The 18,399-nt window shown below is 43.4% G+C and overlaps 1 protein-coding gene across 4 annotated transcripts in view; it reads right to left on the bottom strand.

The window, feature by feature from the left end:
- The window catches only part of gli3 (GLI family zinc finger 3), a 108,416-nt gene that overhangs the window by 25,573 nt on the left and 64,444 nt on the right, over positions 1-18,399 (bottom strand). For all 4 annotated transcript variants that reach the window (XM_023950287.2, XM_023950289.2, XM_023950288.2 and 1 more), the window contains one exon: positions 1,528-1,733. In XM_023950287.2, coding sequence (XP_023806055.1) covers positions 1,528-1,733 — 206 coding nt within the window. The remainder of the gene's footprint in view (positions 1-1,527; positions 1,734-18,399) is intronic.

Raw genomic sequence — 18,399 nt, 5'->3', positions numbered from 1 at the left:
AAGAAAAAAAAAAGTGAAACCAAATGTGTGGCAGCAAGAGGGTGGCACTAAATCCCACCCACTTTAAATCTCCATTAGATTCTGTTAATTAATTCATCATTATTCAAATGTACTTTTTACTGGAAAAAATCATTGCATATTGAAGGAGGCTCTCTGTTAGAGCAGCGATATACTAAGCACAAAAGCTGATGGGTTCATTAATCACCGCTTTGATTAAAGGAGTAATTAGGTGCCTCATTCGTGATTCACAGCATTAAGAAGTGAAATGGGATCATGTGGTGGGTTAGGGAAGCGGTTTGGATTTAGGCCGATCGGAGGCTGGTGGAAGAGCGCGCGCCGCGCAGCCACGTTGAGGCGAGGAAGAGGAGAACTTGGCTTTTAACGGACCCGGAGGAGGTGAAGAGGAGTGCACAGGTGTTGGGGAAATGACAGCGCTATCCGTCATTTCGGAGGGACACTCCAACGCCGCGCTGAGAGCTAAAGAGGAAGTCGGCGGGGAAAGAGCTGAGAGATGGAAGGCCCATAACGGGCTATTAGGCCGTTTCAAGGTGTGGATGTTTGTCAGATGGAGTCTTCAGGATTTATCAGAGTTGACCAAAAATTGAGCTTTTCCAAGAAACGTTATATGATTTTGGTCAAATTTGACACCAGCATTAAAATCTTTTTATTTTGACCTAAATTACATAAACACACAATAAAATCTGTAGCTCTAATTTGAGACGAGCAGGTAAAGAATCTCTAACAATAAAAAGCTTAATAATAAAAAACAAAAGTTGAATAAAAAGCATTATTTACTTTACATTTAATCTCCTTTTTCTTTTCTATTGCTCCTTGTGATGACGTTTTTTTTAAATTTAAACTACGAAATTGTAAAAAGCACAATAAAAGCTGAGGCTCACCTTGAAATGTTGACACAAATATTCATCTAAATAATAAAAATGTGTTTTTATTATTTTTTGTCAGCTGGTGTTGATATAAATGTTTCTATGGCAGCTGACATTGTTGCTTTAGTCTGGAATAATCTCCAGAACCTCATGCTGCTTCCAGGAGCCCCGGATCAGCAGGACCTCCGGTCCTCAGAACCCCTGAATCTGGATCTGGCCCCCCCTCGGGGCCGTCGGTGTAACTGTATGTAACCCTGCCGCTCAGCGATGCATCCTCAGAGGCCCCCGACATGACTCGCAGATCAAAAGGATTAGCCTTCCTCCAACCTGAGCCCCCACCCACCCACCCACTCACCCAGAAAGCAAAGCGCCGCACTCGTAATGCTCCCATCCGGCGGCCCCCTCGCTCAGATAACCGACCCCTGGGTCTTAATAGAGATGGATCTGGTTTCCTCTCACCTGACCTCCTCTGATCTCCAACAGGAATTAAACTGATACACTGAGCTGAGATTACTCTTAGCAGCAGCCTCACTGATCAATTTCAGCAATTATATTTAAAGGTCTATTGCTGACTGCTGGTGCTCCGCTGGGGTGGGGTGCGGACGAGTGCGTGTGTGTCGGGCTTGGGTGTAGGCGTACTCACCATCTGCAGGGCTGAGGGCTCGGGTGGCTGACAGAACAGAGATGGAGGGGCTGCTGTGGAGGGAGCGGATGTAGTCCATGTACGGGTGGATGTAGGGGTGTGGATGGTGGAAGGGCGACTCCGCCCCCACAGAGGGGTTCCGCTGGGGTGAGATCCGAATGAGGGGGATGTCGGAGAAAGTCGGACTCGGCCCCAACGTCGGACCCCTGCAAAAGCACGCAGAGGGGAGAACAGCTGTGACAGATGTGACTCCACCGCAGGAAAAACGTCGACTGGTGGGAAAGAAGGGACGGATTTGGAGGAAACCTTTTCTGATGCTTATAAAAACACTTTATTACTTAACGTAGTTTAGTAATTGTTGCTGTGAAACTCACGGTTTGAGCAGTTACAACAGAAATTTGACTCTTGCTTCATGAGTTCCACAATAGCAGAAGGTAAACTCTAAGGTTTGCAAAACTTTGACTTCCGAAGTGAAGCTGTTGTGGGGAAAAGATAAAGTCGCTTTTGTTTTCTCACATACATTTCTTCTGATCAAATTTGATCAGAACAGACCACTGAGTTGGTGCAGTAAAAGTGAACGGCACATGGTGCAATCCATCAAGCTTGGTGGATTATTACAATGATTCTGTTTAGCATGGGTCAAGCGTGGATTTGGACCGGCAACCTTTTAGGTTTCAGGGCAGACACTCTTCTACTAGGCCCAGAGTTAGTAAAAGTGACAGGCACAACGTGTAATTCATCAAGTAACCACTTGGTGGCTTCCTACAGTCATTCTGATTAGTATGAATCAACCTTGGATTTAAACCCACAACCTAAGGGCAGACACTCTACCACTAGACCACTTAGTAGATGTAGTAAAAGTGACTGGTGAAATTCATCAATGGACCTTTTGGTGGCTTTTCACAGAAAATCCAGTTCGTGTAAATTTAAACCCACAACCTTCCAATCTCTGGGTGGACACTCTACCACTAGGCCGCTTAGCTGATGTGACTGGCACAAAATGTAACTTGTCGAGAAACTACTCGGTGGCTTATTAAATGACATAACGATTCAATTTTAAAACAAGATTAACATAAATAAATTTAAAGGCAAATCCATTTTTTTAACCTCCTCTCCCTTTTTTACCCACATCTTTGTGCACAAAGATCAGAAGTGTTCTTTTGACGGCCTGTTTGCCAATTTTTAGATAGACCAGGAAGAAGTGATGTCATATCCTGCCGAGATGGCAACAAGAAGAGCTCAAAAACAGGACTATGTCCAAATTCCCTCACCACTCCCTAACACCTAAAGGACGAGATAGTGCGGGAACATCCATCGCTCTGGATCTTAACATCATTCAGGCGCATTGGTTTTTTCCTTAGCAACAAACATGACGTCGCTCATTCACCAAAGTAAAAACCTAATGAATATGAACATTATAAGAGTTGGAGGATTAATGGGGGAAAAAATACTTTTTTTTAAAAAAATCAGTCAGACATAATGCATTGTGGTCTATAATCTAGTGGGCATCGATTAATACTAAAATTTCTCAAAAAATTCTGGAAAAAATTTCTAGCGCAGTGGATTTTGAAATCGTAGATTTGGACACCCGACAAAATGGCGAGCGCCCTAAATGGTGCACTATGTAGTGAGGGAATTCGCTAGTTCAGCTGTAACCAGTGGATCACATGACCACCGCTTTTATCCATCATTTCAGTCCATCGCGAGGTAAAGCGCTAAGTTGTAAGAAAAATGTACATTTATTTCTATAAGTGTGCTGGAATATCCTAAATCCTGTTTGGACTGGAGATCAACGGATGAAACAGAAAATTTGATCAATTGATTGATTGATTTGGCTCATTTTAGGCAATTTAAACAATAAAAAAAAATAAAAAGGAAACACGAAATATACATAGATTTATCAAGATATCAATTCATAAATTGATTAGAAAATAAAGCAAAATTATATCTTTTTAAGATTAAGATTGCTCCTAATCATAAATAGACTTGTATGTCTTTGACACATTGAATCCATTAAATACAATGATTTTCAAGTAGGGTTTGATTATTTGCTCTAAAGGAAGTAGAAAGAGGAAAACTTGTAAGGTGTTTTACTTATTTAACTTATTATTTTTTTAATAGCTACCGTCTATTTAAAGTTATTAATACTATTTTCAGTCCAAAAAAGAAAATATGAATCAGACTGTTTTCACACTAGTTTCCCAAACTACTAACGGTTCATAAATGGATTAAATGTTTGGTAAAAGATGGAATTAAATGATATTGTGTGCTGGAATTGAATCAAAATTCCACTTGACAAGTTCATTACTTCTCTAGATAAATAAAAAGAGCATCTTTTTCCCCTCTTGAGTCAGCAGAGTTGTGCAAAAATAAACATGAATAATTCCGTTTTTCAACCAGTGAGAGAGCATGCTCATTTCATTAGGCCTGGACACGACCTAACTGCCGCGCAGGAGCTGCCGGTGGCAGGGCCGGAGAAACAGACACTTGCTCTCTCTGCGCTCCTTCAATCTGCGAGGCGGAGAGGAGAACGCTGCATTCCAACTGCTCCCCACGCAGACATTTCCTCAGATCAAAGGCAGCTTTCACCGCCGCGTCTTAATCAGAGGGAAACGTCGGACCGAGCTCACCGCCGGCCAGAGCCAGACAGGCGAGGCTGCACCGCAGCGCTCCGAGCTGCACACAGTGATCTAAAACCCATCTGCAAGCTTCACACAGGAATGAGCACTATCAGGCCGTCCTTTATCCAAAGGCTTATTTCTGAATTGTCCCCTTTCAAATGACGTGTGAAATAAAGTTGGGAACAATCAGGAGAACTTCTTAGAGCCAAGTTTTAGAAGAACTAATTTGTCTGCCTATTTATAATTGGTTAGGAGGGCCTGGAAACTCCATAATGATGGCCTTTACCACAAAGGCCTTCCCCAGAGGATGTGGAGAAATCCACATATCAGCCAGACATTAACGGGCTCAAAGATTAGACTGAATTAGCCCCTCGGTGGCTCCCCAGTGGACTGGTCTTCAGTGACAAAGGACCCCGGGAGAAGGAGAGGAGAGAGAGGAAAAGTGTGGGTTGAAGAGGGAAGGAGAGAAGGGGAAGGAGCGAAAGGCCTGGCCCCTCGGCTTGTCTCACACTGTGACCTTGAGCGAGGCCGGGGGGAGCGGAACAACCCAATTACAACCTCCGCCCTGTCCCCTGATTCCCCCAACCGGCCCTTTCGCTTCTCCATTTCCCGCCTAATGAAAGAGCTCAGGCCAGGGTCAGTAATGAGCACCGAGGAGTCAAAGCAACCGGCGCGGGATGAGATGTGAGCGCAGGCTCCCGCACAAACAAACTTTGTCCTGACGCTCCATAATTAGGCCAAAAGGGTCTAAAGAGCGATAGAAAAGCCGTTCAGGTGTGTGAGGCCGCCTCAGCCACGGTCTCGGGCTCATATCTCCCATTTTGACCCAACGTTCTTGGAAATTTCTTCACCTCCGCTTGATTGGTGTGTTTTTGCACGTCAGCTGTCAAAGAGCTCATGATGGATGTGATGTTTCCTTCACTACGAGCTGGGCAACTTCAAAACAGGTGTGTGTGTGTGTTCGTGTGTGTGTGGAAGACTACGTGTTAACAGTGGGTGAGTCATGTGCCCTCATCATACCGTTCATACACGCCTCATTAACACTGATCACAACACAGTTGTCACACACAGGGGAGGATGCAAACGAGAAAATAAACTCCAAAAACCTGCTTTGCCACGACTCCAGGGGAGCAAACGTGACAAAAGTTAGTCCCGTCCCTCAAACGGCGTCTTTATTGTGACGCACGAAGCCGAGACGAAGGCTTGTAAATATTTTGCTCCTGCTTGAGGGGAGCTGTATTCTGTTTACCGTTCTGGCTGTTGTAAAACGGATTGACCCTGTCACGCATTGAGTGCTTCTCCTCAGCCCAGTGCCTCTGTTTATCTGGCATTTCCACTTAACTTAAAAAGGAGTCCTCCTGGCAAAAAAAACCTAAATACTGAAGCAGGAAAAAGCAAGTTACAAATCACTGATGCAGATTTGAAGGGGAAGGGCGAAGCATGAAGATGCAACAAACAAACCCAGTTCAAAGGAAATAGTAAAACATCAGGTGGAAGAGGTCATGATGCCAGATGGAGGACGAAAAAACAAAGATAAAGAAGACTTGCGACAGAAAAAAGGGGTAAACGAAGGTGTCTTGAGGGTCTGAAGCCAGGCGGGAGGAGATTTCAGATGACGTCTCGTCTCTGGAAGAACGCAGCCGACTCCTTGGAGTTTGGATCTTCTCTGCACGATCACTTTAGCATCCGCACTAATAGGGTTTGTTACACCCAATTTGCCAGCTCAACTTAATTGTAATGTGCAAACATTACTCCACTGCATGTGTTTAAGATTCTTTTGTGTTCTGGTTGTCAATGGTGGTGTTGGTTTTGGTTGTTCACCATTGTGGTTGTGATGGTTGTGTAGTGGGTTCCTCGCAGAAGTGAGGTCGCACTGCCAATCTCCTTCATTTCTTCACAAATGCATTCTATGGACCTATGGTAACATCCACTGACTTCGCCATGGACCGAAGTCAGTGGATGACTGACTTTACAAATATAGTAGGGTTGTTTCTTGGTCATCATGTTCTAGCAATGCCAAAAAAAAATCACATTGCACCAACATATTTACATTTAGATTTTCTGTTTTTTGTGAAGTGTATTGCTCTATTAACACAATTGCTTTGGGTGGAAATACTTTGGATTTTCTTCCATGTATTTCCCAGGGGTGCGACTTATCATCATTATTTTCCCTTGGGTGGCTGTTTCAAACTAACAACCACTAGGGTGTGTATCAGTTATAGCTACTGACAGCACCGCAGAAGAAGAAGTCCCATCCAAAACAAACATGGAGCAGAACCATGATCAAATGGACCCAGACATGGTTTGTGAGATCATTAAACCCAGACATGGAGACGTGTTCACTGATGCTTTTGTAGAGCTCTTTAAAAGAAATAAACCCTGCCGATGTCATTCTGTGCATTGTAAATTAGATGTACAGCCAATGCACGCATGTAGCCATGAGGCTATTGACTTGACGGTAGCTCCTCCCTCACGTGACAGGAGTATCTAGTTTATGAAGACGTATTTAGACGTGCATTGAGCATTGAATTTGACATTCATTGAAAAAGAGGCAGCAGACGCGAATTAGACGCATGAATCTTAATTCCGTTCTTGGCGGCTTTGCTCAGAAAGATTGCACTTTTCTCCACACAGAGAAAACTTTACTCGTCTTCTCTTTCATTGGTCCATGAGCTCCATTAGCTCTCACAGAGTTAAAAAAAAAAAAGTTCCTGAGCTTTTTTACATATGGAAACCATTTCCCTTCACATGGCCTTGCTCAAACCAGCAAGCACCTCTTTTAAGGCACAGAGTGTTTACACTGTGGCGGTCAGTGGATTTTAAGCTGTCAGCTTATTTCATTGAAAGAATATACACTTGTCAAGCGTAAATGTGCCCCCAAAAGACTTGAGGTTTCACGGCGGGTTGTACTTTAGTGTAAACAGGCCTTGAACCTTTGTTTGGAGCAGAGTTGTCTCAACACTAATAATTTTTCGCTGCAAAAGGAAACACTGTTGCGGTGAAAGTTGTCGACTTCATTCAAGCGCAGGCGGTATCATTGTGGGACAGCAGTTAGACCTGTTGGTGTTGACACAGCGGTTTTGCTAAAAACAGGAGCTGCAGTTTTCGGAGAACCTCCAGCTCAAGCATAACACGGCTGGGCATGAAAAATATTTCCTGATAGGTGCTTTGCAGTGGGAGCAGCAAATAGGCTGGTCAAAATCCAATTGGCTAACAACCACAACCACAGAGCGATAGTCCTTCATTGAGAAAGAAAATGGGAGGTTTGAAACTGAGGGGAAGACTAGAAAAGACTATCAAGAGACAAGATCTCTAACAACTAAAACATGTCACACAAACTAAGTAAATGCATATTGGAACAATCATTGACTGTGAATGAGAACTGGAATGATTGAGTGTGATGTCACTCATAGAAAATGGTTTTACTTCTGGCTCCGACAAAGGAAGTCCATTTATGTGTGATACAGGCGCCGCCATGCTGTAACCAGACAACGTCAGTAAGTAGTAATTGGTCTGAGTTGGTTTGAGTCAACGTATCTATGGCAACCACTCTCATAAAATCAGAAGTGGGCTTGACGGAAGTATCTGATTGGCCATTTTATAATTGAATTAGTTTGCACCACAGAAAACATATAAAAAAGCACTAAGATTAACTATAATGTTTATTGTGAAAGATAGAATGACTGACTGAGTAACAGCTGTTTATTTCTCACTAGAGGTCTGCGAGATTTTGGCTTCATGGAGCCAGTGGTAACTTCCTGTTTGGAATGCCAGTGGGGAGGAGCCACTCAGTCCAGTACTCATTTACAGTCAATGAGAACAACCACGTTAAAACAAATATAATAATGGATATTCTCTAATGTCACCAATTGGATCCTTTAATGCTAATACCAAAAGCCTAAAGTGATAGCACCTCAACAAAGCTCCGAAAACAACAAAAAAAGTTTTTCTACTCATGGTTACACAAACCAGCAGCGCATAAAATCCTACGATGAGTGCAAACTTAATCTCTATTACATAGTAACTACTCAACTTCCTTTAAAATGTGTGTAAACAGTATAGAAACAATGAAAGTTTGAATTCTTAACAAGCAGCCAGGGAGAGTTTTCAAAACCAAACATTGGACTGTAGGCCTGCTCCAACCTGCTCCCAAACCCATCAAGGAGATCATCTTACATGTTGGTTGTTGGACAGCTGCTGCATTTTATGGTGGCAGACCAAACACCCACAGCTCAAATGAGCATAAACCAGTTAAAAACAAATCTCTAAAGAGTAATTGTTTGCTAAAATGTTGAAACATTTTGCCGTACACCACAGTGAAGACGTGGTGTGCATCTCAGCTGTGGCCTCCAGAGGCTGACTGGAATGGAGAATGGGCAGCTGTTTCAGCCATTTTTATCATTACTGAATGGAGTTGACATCAGTCCCAGTCCCCTGACCCAGGTGGAGAAAAGAAAAAAAATCCCACTGCTGTTTTTTCCCCAACTTCACCAACATCTCAGCAGCGGGTAAAGACCCGCACCCCCACATCCACTCCAAACAGCCTAACCCACAACACTGCTGCCACCGCTATGAAAGCCTAAACCAGAAAGGAGGAAAAGCGGGGCTCCTGACAGCGGAAACAGAGGCACTTTAAAGCTCCAAACCCTTTCACTGAGATCAAAGGGCCGCAGGAACAGAGCCAGCTGAGTCCCAAGGAGAGAGGAAAGGGAGCGGAGACAAGAGAAGACAGGCAGACTGAGACACACAAACCTAGGAAGGTGGATATTCTGTATTCCAGCTTCTCGGTTCAATGGAGAAGTCTTCATTACAACTAACGCACACAGCAGGTTCACCAATGAATTCACATTTCCCACCCATTTCTGGGTACAAGTGAGGAAAAAAAAGAGAAAAACTAACAATACTTTGTAAGTGTCACAGAAAACTGGGAAGTTTCCACAAAGACAGGTTCATATGCAAAAATTCCTGGATCTATTTAGTCAACTTTACAAGTTTATCTACAATTCAGTATTGATTAAATGTCGATTCAATTTTACATTTCAAAGCCAACCTTGTTTGGTTACAAAAAATGTTTTCATAGAGGTAGATTTAAACTGAACACTTAATAGTCTTTGCTAAGACTTGATTGTGGATTCAAACCCATTATTTTCCAGTCTCAGAGGGGGACACTCCACCACTTAGTCACCGAGTCATACCTGGAATACAGGTTTAAAACACATAAAAACAAAAAAAGCAAATGTAATTAAAAAAAATCACACACATCCAACACAAAACACAAATAAATAATCTGCATGTAGGGTTTGATGCCTCATACCAGTAGCGTGTGTCCGGCTGAAGGGCGCTTTCACATTAGGGCATTCTTGTAGATTCTGTTTCCCTAAAATTTCGTTTCTGGATGACCCATACGGGCATTGGTTTTTTTTTGGGTTGTCCGCAAACGGTTGTAGAGAAGAGCATCCTGAAGGAAGCACAGGTGTGTCTTGCGGTTCTCTTGAGGCTCGTACGACCACCTCAAGGAGCGTCATAAAAATGGAACGTACCATTGTGAGGTACCAGTGTGAGGTTAATGTATCGTAAAGTATCGGTTAGGCTAATAGAAGTTGGACCGACAGATGACGCACAGGTGATGCTGTGGTATGGTGTCCTGACGTCACACTCTAATCGTTAGTCGGTGCGAGTGCTGGCTAATTACCAACTGATTGTGCAAACACGTAGGATGTACACAAAACTACACTCTGATTGTCTAGTTTCCTAATTGTTAACAGTCAGGCTGCCCATAAGAAATCCACACTTATCACATGAACAGCACTAACTGTCTCCCTGTGCAGTGTGTACAACACGTCTGCGTCTCACCTGCTTCACCTACATGAAGTCGGTGTAAATGTGTGTAAATGCATGTTTCATGCTTCCGCGTTCAAACTCATGCAAGTCTAATTTCTAGCTCAATGTTTAAAATGCGCAGCAGCGTTAAACCGGGTGAGCTTTGACCAATCCGCCACTCGGATTCGGTAAGGACGTATAGGTAGTGTCCTTTTGAAAGCGTTTGAGAATTGATCATAGAGGACAAACTTATAATTGCGGTTTGTGCCCAGCCGGAATTATGTGACACCAAGTCTTTTATATATTGGAATAGATAAGAAAATGTCTTGAGGAAGAGTCACGAGATTTGCACTGCATCGACATTTCGCACCAACCCAAATCCAACTGTGAGTACATCGGCTAGTATTGGGTAGCGACAGTCCGGTGTGAACGCCAGATGCTAAAAGCACGTTCATGAACGCAACAGCTGCCCAGTGTGAACGTAGCTTAAGTGTGAAGTGTTTTAGCTATGACCTGTCTCCTACAGCATGCTCCTTGAATGAACATTTTCTCTCTGAGGGCTCTCCAAGCAGTTTACCAACATGACATTTGGTCTGGGCCATCCATCCAGTTTCCTTTTTGGGATTTCTTCATACTTATGTTTTGTGATGTTTTTCTCTGTACTTGTAATGAACGCTGCTCCTTTTGGTTCCCTTCTACTCTTTGGTTAAGTCTGTTGGCTGTCTTTATGTTACTAAACCTCACCAGGGTTCACTTGCAAGAAAACTGAAACCTTCATTTTTTAGACAAACCAGGTTCCGTTTGATTTCAAATCAAAACAAAGCACACTATTCAAGAAAACTAGAAGCCCAGCGTGAATACAGTCGCAAACAATCCACCTGAATTAATAAAACCCTAAAGTTTTTCTTAAGCACTATTTATATATTGGAGGTGGATAATTGAGTAGACTCGCAGCAGCCTCTGGCAGGTTATGAAGGGGTTGCCAGGCATTCAGAGTAACCATGCCCACCACTCCCAGAAGACTCCATGTGACCCTTTGACATCAAAGGTCTGGGTGGGTCCAGGGGGTGGGGAAGGCTTTCTATTCAGGGTCACACCAAGCAGGATTCCCTCTCGTTGGGATGCATCTGGAGACGTGCCAGACATTCCCGCACACTGCAGAGTCAGCCCTCACACACAAACACGCTACGTCCAGCTCAACGCCCCCCTCAGGTTCAGCCCCACTGTGACAGCAAACCACCAGCGTGTCCGCAGACTTCCTGCCTTCACCGCTTCCATACATCACCGCGGCGTCACTGGGCTGATAATATGTATTTATGAACAGGATTCAGGGAGTGTGACAGCTGAAGTCATAACAGAAGGGTGTCACATGCTCATCCTCAAAGTGGCGCCGCCTTGAACTCGGCAGAAACCTGCTCAGACGAGGTCACACGTGAAAAATGCTTCTTGTTTTAAATAAGGGCTGCGTGTCTACAAAGGAAAAGGATTACGCTTTATCAGAAAAGGCAGAATTACATCTTCTCACTTTCCCAAAACGTTGTTCCAGAAAAAAAACACCATGTTTGGCTTTGCCACGCAGCAGGGTTTTTTTTTTTTTCTTTTCTTGGCTGTTTTGGAAAACCATTTTTCCACACTGCAATTAAACATAATTTCAGCCATTGAGATAAGAATGTCTACCAAAACGAATCAAGCGAGTGTGCAGCAGGAAAACATGAAAGTGAAATTACACAAAATGAGCCGGCCCTTTTTTCCTGTAATTTCAAGAGGGGGGGGCTGGAGTTTTACAAGGAGAAGGGGGGAAATGTTCACATGTGATGGAAAAAAAAAAAAAAAGAAAGAAAAGTAAGGATTTTTGTGATTCTCTTCATGCTTGACTTTATTTTAGCTCACTAAAAACACTCTTTTCTGCCAAAGCAGGACAAGGTAGAATTAGCTCTCAGTGATTCCTCTGAGTTCCTCTGGCATGCCTCAGGCCAGAGAAGAAGACAGAAGGGGACTTCTGGGTGTTTGAGTGCTAAACAGAGAGGAAGCCCATCCATCTTTCTTTTTTTTTTTTTATTTCTCTCAAGCATCGCCTCGATGGCCTCTGTGCCTTTGCACAAACATTCAGTTGCCGCCTCCAGCCATACAGAGCTCAGGTTCCACACCCCATCGCCCTTGCAACCTGGTAATGAGCATGGGGTGGGACGGTGCAGCCAACAGGTGAGGAGGATGAGTGTGGCCCAGGACTGGGAGACAACCCTCCCAATTCTCCACGTCACACTGGGCTGCAGAAATGAGCAGCTGCACGGACGGGCCTGAGCAAATCACAAACAATGCACGGCGCTACAAGACAGCGGAGACGCGCTGCTGGAGACGGTTAATCCTTCAGACAGAGACGCAGCGGAAACCAAAAAAAAAAAATTGGGAGGAAAAGGAGGGGCGGGAACCTAGAGGGAGCGGAACAGGAGCATCAGGTACTAGACACCGAAATATATGTTCTGAAAATCTCCGTTTCAGTGTAAAATCCATCATGTTCTCCGAACACGTACTTCTTCTTCTTCTTCTACTTCTGGACAGAAGAAAGGCACTCGCTGGTGGGAAAGTGAACAGACACAGCCTACTTTATTCTGGCCATTTCATCCATCTTGTTGGGCTAATAAAACGTCAAATGTTGTTCCTTGATATTTAATCATGAAGGGGCTGAACGCGCGGCGGTGCCACGCTCTGGCTTGATGAAGCTTTGGGAGGCTTAAACACAGACCTGAAATGTTAGACGGAGGATGTTTCCCAAAGCTCCTTCGTAAGTGAAGACAAACTGAAATGGATGGGAGGGAATTCCTAATAAGGCCCTACTTTTGAGAAACATTCTTTTTTTTTTTCTCACTCTCAAAGCTGGGATCTTCTGTTTCTAGATCTGTAAAAATGAGAGGCCAGTGAAAAGGTCGCAGAGGTGACGGACACACAGAAGATGCTCACCCTGCGGCTGCGCACAGGTCTCTGCATATCTGACCCTTCAGAAGCTGACGTCCTCGAAGAGAATCATGGGAGACGAAAAAAGCAAGGGGACCCGTTTGCGACCTGCTCTTCAAACAGCATCATTAGACCCGACCAGTCCCTATCTGATGTAATGGACGCCACATCTGATAAGCGTGATAAGCGAGGGCTGAGAGGGAAAAAAAAATCGCTTTATGTGATATGAATGAATTTGCACTGGTGAGGAGGGGAGAAAGGAGTGAAATTTTTCCTGATGTGGAAGATAAACAAACAGAAGAAACAGAGGGGAGGGTGGGAAGAAGGGAAATAAACTCATTTCCTCTCACATTAGCACAGACTTAGCCTCGTTAAAAGCATCCCATAACAAACGCGCGGTGATTTGTCATGTTGTTCGGTGCCGGTCGCCTTCAATCAAAGCAGAAGCAAAAAGAAGGCAGGGGAGTGGATGGAAAAGTCGGAGAGGATTTATGACACGACTCCCTCGCTCTTGTTACTTTGCTATAACTGGCCCCCGGAGTGGGACGGCAAGATCTGGAGCCCGAGATCAGAGTAATGGAAATTCCACATTTCTGAGCGGCGACAGGGCACAGGTTGTATGAAAACAGCTGAAGGCGGACTGGCTCACACTGATCATTCTGCATTAGAGGAGAAGCAACCTCTCTATCTAGACTCCTCCATTCATCCTTTGGAGGAAAAGCCCATTTAAGCTGCTGCTGCTGCTGCTTCTACTGGGAGGCTCTTTTTGACACTGCAGCTCCAGGTGGAGGAGGCGACGTCTTTGACGCCTTCAGCTGCTTTCTAATAGGCCCTTACCGACGGAGGGGGAGGAGCTTTTCCAGGCCCAATTAGGGATCTAATAAAGCTGACAGTTCACCACCGCCACACAATAACTGGTAAATGATTTGATGGCTGTGTTAGCTGATTGGGTTGTGACGCTAACTTGAATGCATCCCTGGAATTGATCACACAAAATTTATTTAAAGTTTGATATTCTAGCTCCCTGTTAAATTAGCACTTACAGCACAGAAAATGTGATTTTGAAAATATCAGTTTAAAAAAAATATGTTTTTCTTCAATAATCTTTTATTTTGTTTTATTTAAACATTATACTTAAACATCCATTTTCTTGACACATATAGCCAGGACTCCCTTGAAAAAGAGATTCTTAATCTCAACGAGACAATTCCTGGGTAAATAAAGGTTAAATAAATAAAAAAAATGGTACTTAAACATATATTAACTGGAATTTTAATTGCATCTGTGGACATTATTTTATAGATTTTAAAATCAAAATTAACTGCAAATTTAAAATAAATATATTTTAATGTGAAGGCAAAACTAAAAATAGAATTAGTACATGAATGCACAAAAGAAAAAGCAAAAAAGTGGTGGTTTGAAATGGTTTGTACGCGGCTGCAGAGGCGCAGAGCTGTTGGCACCTGCCTGTTATCTCTTCCCCTCAGACCTGCTTCTCCATTGTGCTCCTTGGGAGAGCTACAAATTGAGATCTCAAACATGAAGAGGGGCCAAATGACTCGTGTATAGGAAATCAAATCCACTAATGGCCTACATGTGCGAAATCTCAGGACTCCCATTACAGATGAATGAGCTCGTCTTTTACCTTTTTTTTTTTAAATCTGAGCCTTAAATTAAATTCAAGCGAGTAGAAACACCAAAAAAGGAAATATTTGTTGTCAGGTGGTGGGGGAATTGATTAGCATAAAAACGAAAGAAAGATGAAAAAAGAAGGTATGAAAAATCCACATGAACCCGGGAGAAATCCAAGCACAGAGGCGGGAAATCCTATCCGGCTAAGTGGAGTTTTTGAACGTGCCTTAACAGATCCGCACTGGTAATGTCTCCACCTTAAAACCTTTATAGACCTTGTCCCATATCTGTTGTGCCACTCTTTCCCTTTAACCTGTTGGATCCATCATTTTCAAAACACAGAGCTGGCTCCAATTACCACGGTGCTGTGCACAGGCTGGAGGGGACAGACACTGCACTGCCTACTTAAGCTTCAGAAACTGGTGTATCACAAAAAAAAAAGAAAAAAGATATACTGTAACTTCAATCTGCCCGTATTTCTGCTTAGGCATTTATCTCCTTACTTTCTAAATCCTGAAATTGCCTCAGAAAAAAAAAGAAAAAATAGGGGGGGAGAGGATGGTTTCCCCTACAGAGTGCCGCACAACTTTCTTTCTTCCCTCTTTTTTTTCTCCCCTCCTGTGAAAATTGAAGAGGCTTTATGTCAAATGCGGCTAAAGTCAGCCTCTCCATATCAAACAACGCAGCGCGAAAATTACTGTGGCGATGATAAGGCTGCCAGATAGAGAGGGAGAGGGGGGCAAGGGGTTGAGAGGGAAAAAAAACTGAAAGGAAGTGACTTTACTCAATTATATTGCAAAATTGGTATGACTGAATATTTTTCATTCAGGTGACTGATAGTATCAGTGAAACTGCAATGCAGATAAATAAAGGAGCCTTCTGTCAAGAATAAACACCATTAATCATAAAGCGGCGACTGCGTGACCGCCTGTCCCCCTGACTTACTCCATAGAGAAAGTATTAAAGAGGGAGGGGGGAGAGGAAGGAGAGAGTGTGCTGGAGGGGTGACCTATGAAGTCACGAAGAATGGGTTTTGGACAGTCGGAGAGGAAGATGAAAAAGTGGCCTTCGCCTCTCTACCGCTGCCTTTTTGGTGACAGCAGGACAAAGATAATCAGATACGATGAAGGGGGGGGGAATCGTTAACTCTTTTGTAATTTATGGCTCCTTTAGTGTCGATAGTTGAGGATATTTTCTTTTATTAACCTTTAATCGCTAAAGACCCCCTCCAGTGAACGTTTTTAACAAGTCTTTGTGGCATTTTTCTGACGTTGAAGGACATATTTAAAGAAAATTTAGTATTTCTTCATTCCAATAGTTGGGAATCAGGAGCAGACGACAAAAAAGAGTTTGAGAGATCCTTATTTGTGACGTAGAAAATACGCTCCATTCTAATACATGTACTTGTAGACGACTAGATCCGCGTACGTCTTTGTTTTCCTCGCCTGAGCTGGAATCTGGATCAAAACTGTTTGTCTAGAAAGCTCCAATTATTACTCATCATTCTTTTTTGCACAGGTAATATTAAGTTGGGGATGTGAGGAGCTTTAAGCTAGCGGGAGAGCCTGTAAACAGAGATCTCTCAGCAAAAGGGATGGGAGTTGGTCCCGCCCACAACTTAGAGGTGAATTACTGATGAACTCCTGTTTCTATGTAAAAACTGTCCTAGAAAACAACATTTTTGAAGAAAAAAAAATTGTTGGCTAAAAAGACCACTGGGAACTAAGGGTTAGGTTTAAAACCGAACCGTATGTTACGCCGTAAAACCAAATTGTTGGGAAAAGGATTGTTGCATCCCTTCTGCATACAACGGTATGTTTTCATTGAAAGGGTCAAGCACGTGTGTTGTGCTAAATGTAAGAATAATTTATTATTTATCGTTTTATTCCGTTACACCAGGCTTAGAATAAGCCATCTGAAAAGGTTCTCTTCATTCTTATTATTCTGAATTTTTAGCTTTTTAATGTCGTTTTGTAAACATAAATCACAAATCGAACCCAAACAAAACCCAGAAATCCACGTTTGAGCCGAAAATCAATGCATATCTTTCGGGAACGCTTTGAAATTTGGGGACTTTAAAATAATTGTCATGGATGTTAATTAAAAAAAAGGTGACGGGAGGTGACGAACAGGCCAAAACCTGACAAATTAATTAGCAGATGAGGCCATGAACAAGCAAAGTCGACCATAAATAAGCAGTGATGAAACTGCGCCTTGAAAAAAATTCACCCTGCAGCTGCAATAAAAGCTAAACCAGCTCCTTTTGTCCTCCTATTGTTTTGCAGCATGCCCGTACTTGTGTGTGTGTGTGTGTGTGTGTGTGCTGCAATGCTCGACCTCGTCCCATCTGGAAGGAGCTGTGGAGATAACACAGTGTTCTTTATGCTAAGCATCACGCCGCTCAGGTTTTTGCAGAGCAACCGAAGAGGCCTGCGTGCATACTGAAACCTCTCAAGATTTATGCACCCAAACTGGGTGGAACGACGATGAACTCAGCTCAGAAAAAGAGTGAGAAAGTGATCAAGCATCCATTAATTCTGCGCCGAGGCCGCGATGCGATGACATGCAGCAGCTCTCCCATGGCACCTCGAGCATACTTTCCAGTCGGGCGGGCTTGCAGCTGAACAAACAAGCTCCTGAAGGAAATAACTGCAACATGGAAACACACCAACCTGTATTTAAGCTTTTACGAGTTTCTTTTTTTCTAAAAATGTTAAAAAAGTAACTTTGTTTTGGCTTCTAAGTCTGTATAAAAAAACTGAATAAAGTTTTGCAGCATCACAGACTCCTAAATGGACTCCTTGCCTTAACCCTTTTGTAAGTTCACATACGGTAAGTGATCAAAAGGTTGTGAGTCAATTGCTTATCCCATAAGAATGTTTTGTTGTCTCAGTGTTCCCATTGAAAGCACGAGGGCCCGGGTCTGCAGAGTACACTCGGCTGCTGATAATTGACTTGTGGCAAATGCCTCTGTTTGTTCGGAGCCGTCTCCGGGTGACCGGGAGTCAGGGCTGAGCGGCATGTGAGGGCTCGTTTTGTTTTGCTGTGTATCGCGGTCGGGCCATAAAGCCTCAATGAAAAGACCGGTCCTGACTCACCACCCCTCCCCAAAAAAACTCCCATTAAGCCATGGAGCACAATAGTGCTGGTGGAGGGGGACCAGAGCTCCCATGGAGAGCCTGCTCTTCTCTGATCAATGTTTTACTCCAGCAGGAAGTGTCTTCTTTTGGGCACTTTTTGTCTTTGATGGTGCTGAAGGTTGGGCTGTTTTCAGACCAAAGTCAAAGAGCCGCTCTGATGAAAATTGTGTTTTTAACAAGTTTTTGTGGCTTTTTTTCTGATGATAAGATTAAAACTGCATTTCTGAGTATTTTGTGGTGAATAAGAAGCAGATGAAAAATGCCGTTTGAAAAAGATCTGTATTTGTGACGTAGAAAATACGCTGGGCGGGGCCACAAGCTCCCTGCTCCGCTCCATTCTGATGCATCCACTTCCAGACAAACAAATCTATGAATGTCTTTGTTTTCCCCGCCTGAGCAGGAATCTAAACTGTACGACCAGATACCTACGATATTGCTCGCCACTTTTGTTGCACCGCTATTGTTAGGTTGGGGGTGTAAAGGATAAACAGATGAGAGATGGGAAGTGGGGGCGGTCTTGTCAGAGGTGTGAGGTAACCCGGCTGCAGACATCAACGGCCACAATTGGAAGTCTTTGACGGTAACCGGAAGCCTCCCAAATCATTAAAAAAACCTTATTTTTGACTAGCAGCCCTGAGAGTTATGTTTTTTCGTGTTTTTTTACAATTGGCAGGCTTTTGGGAAACGGTCAGTTTTATCATTTCCGC

This window comes from Oryzias latipes, chromosome 20 (assembly GCF_053564925.1).
Source record: "Oryzias latipes strain Hd-rR chromosome 20, Olatipes_Hd-rR_3.1".
Classification (NCBI taxonomy): Eukaryota; Metazoa; Chordata; class Actinopteri; order Beloniformes; family Adrianichthyidae; genus Oryzias; species Oryzias latipes.
The sequence above is the reverse complement of the archived record's forward strand: the minus strand, read 5'-3'. Positions and strand labels throughout refer to the sequence as shown.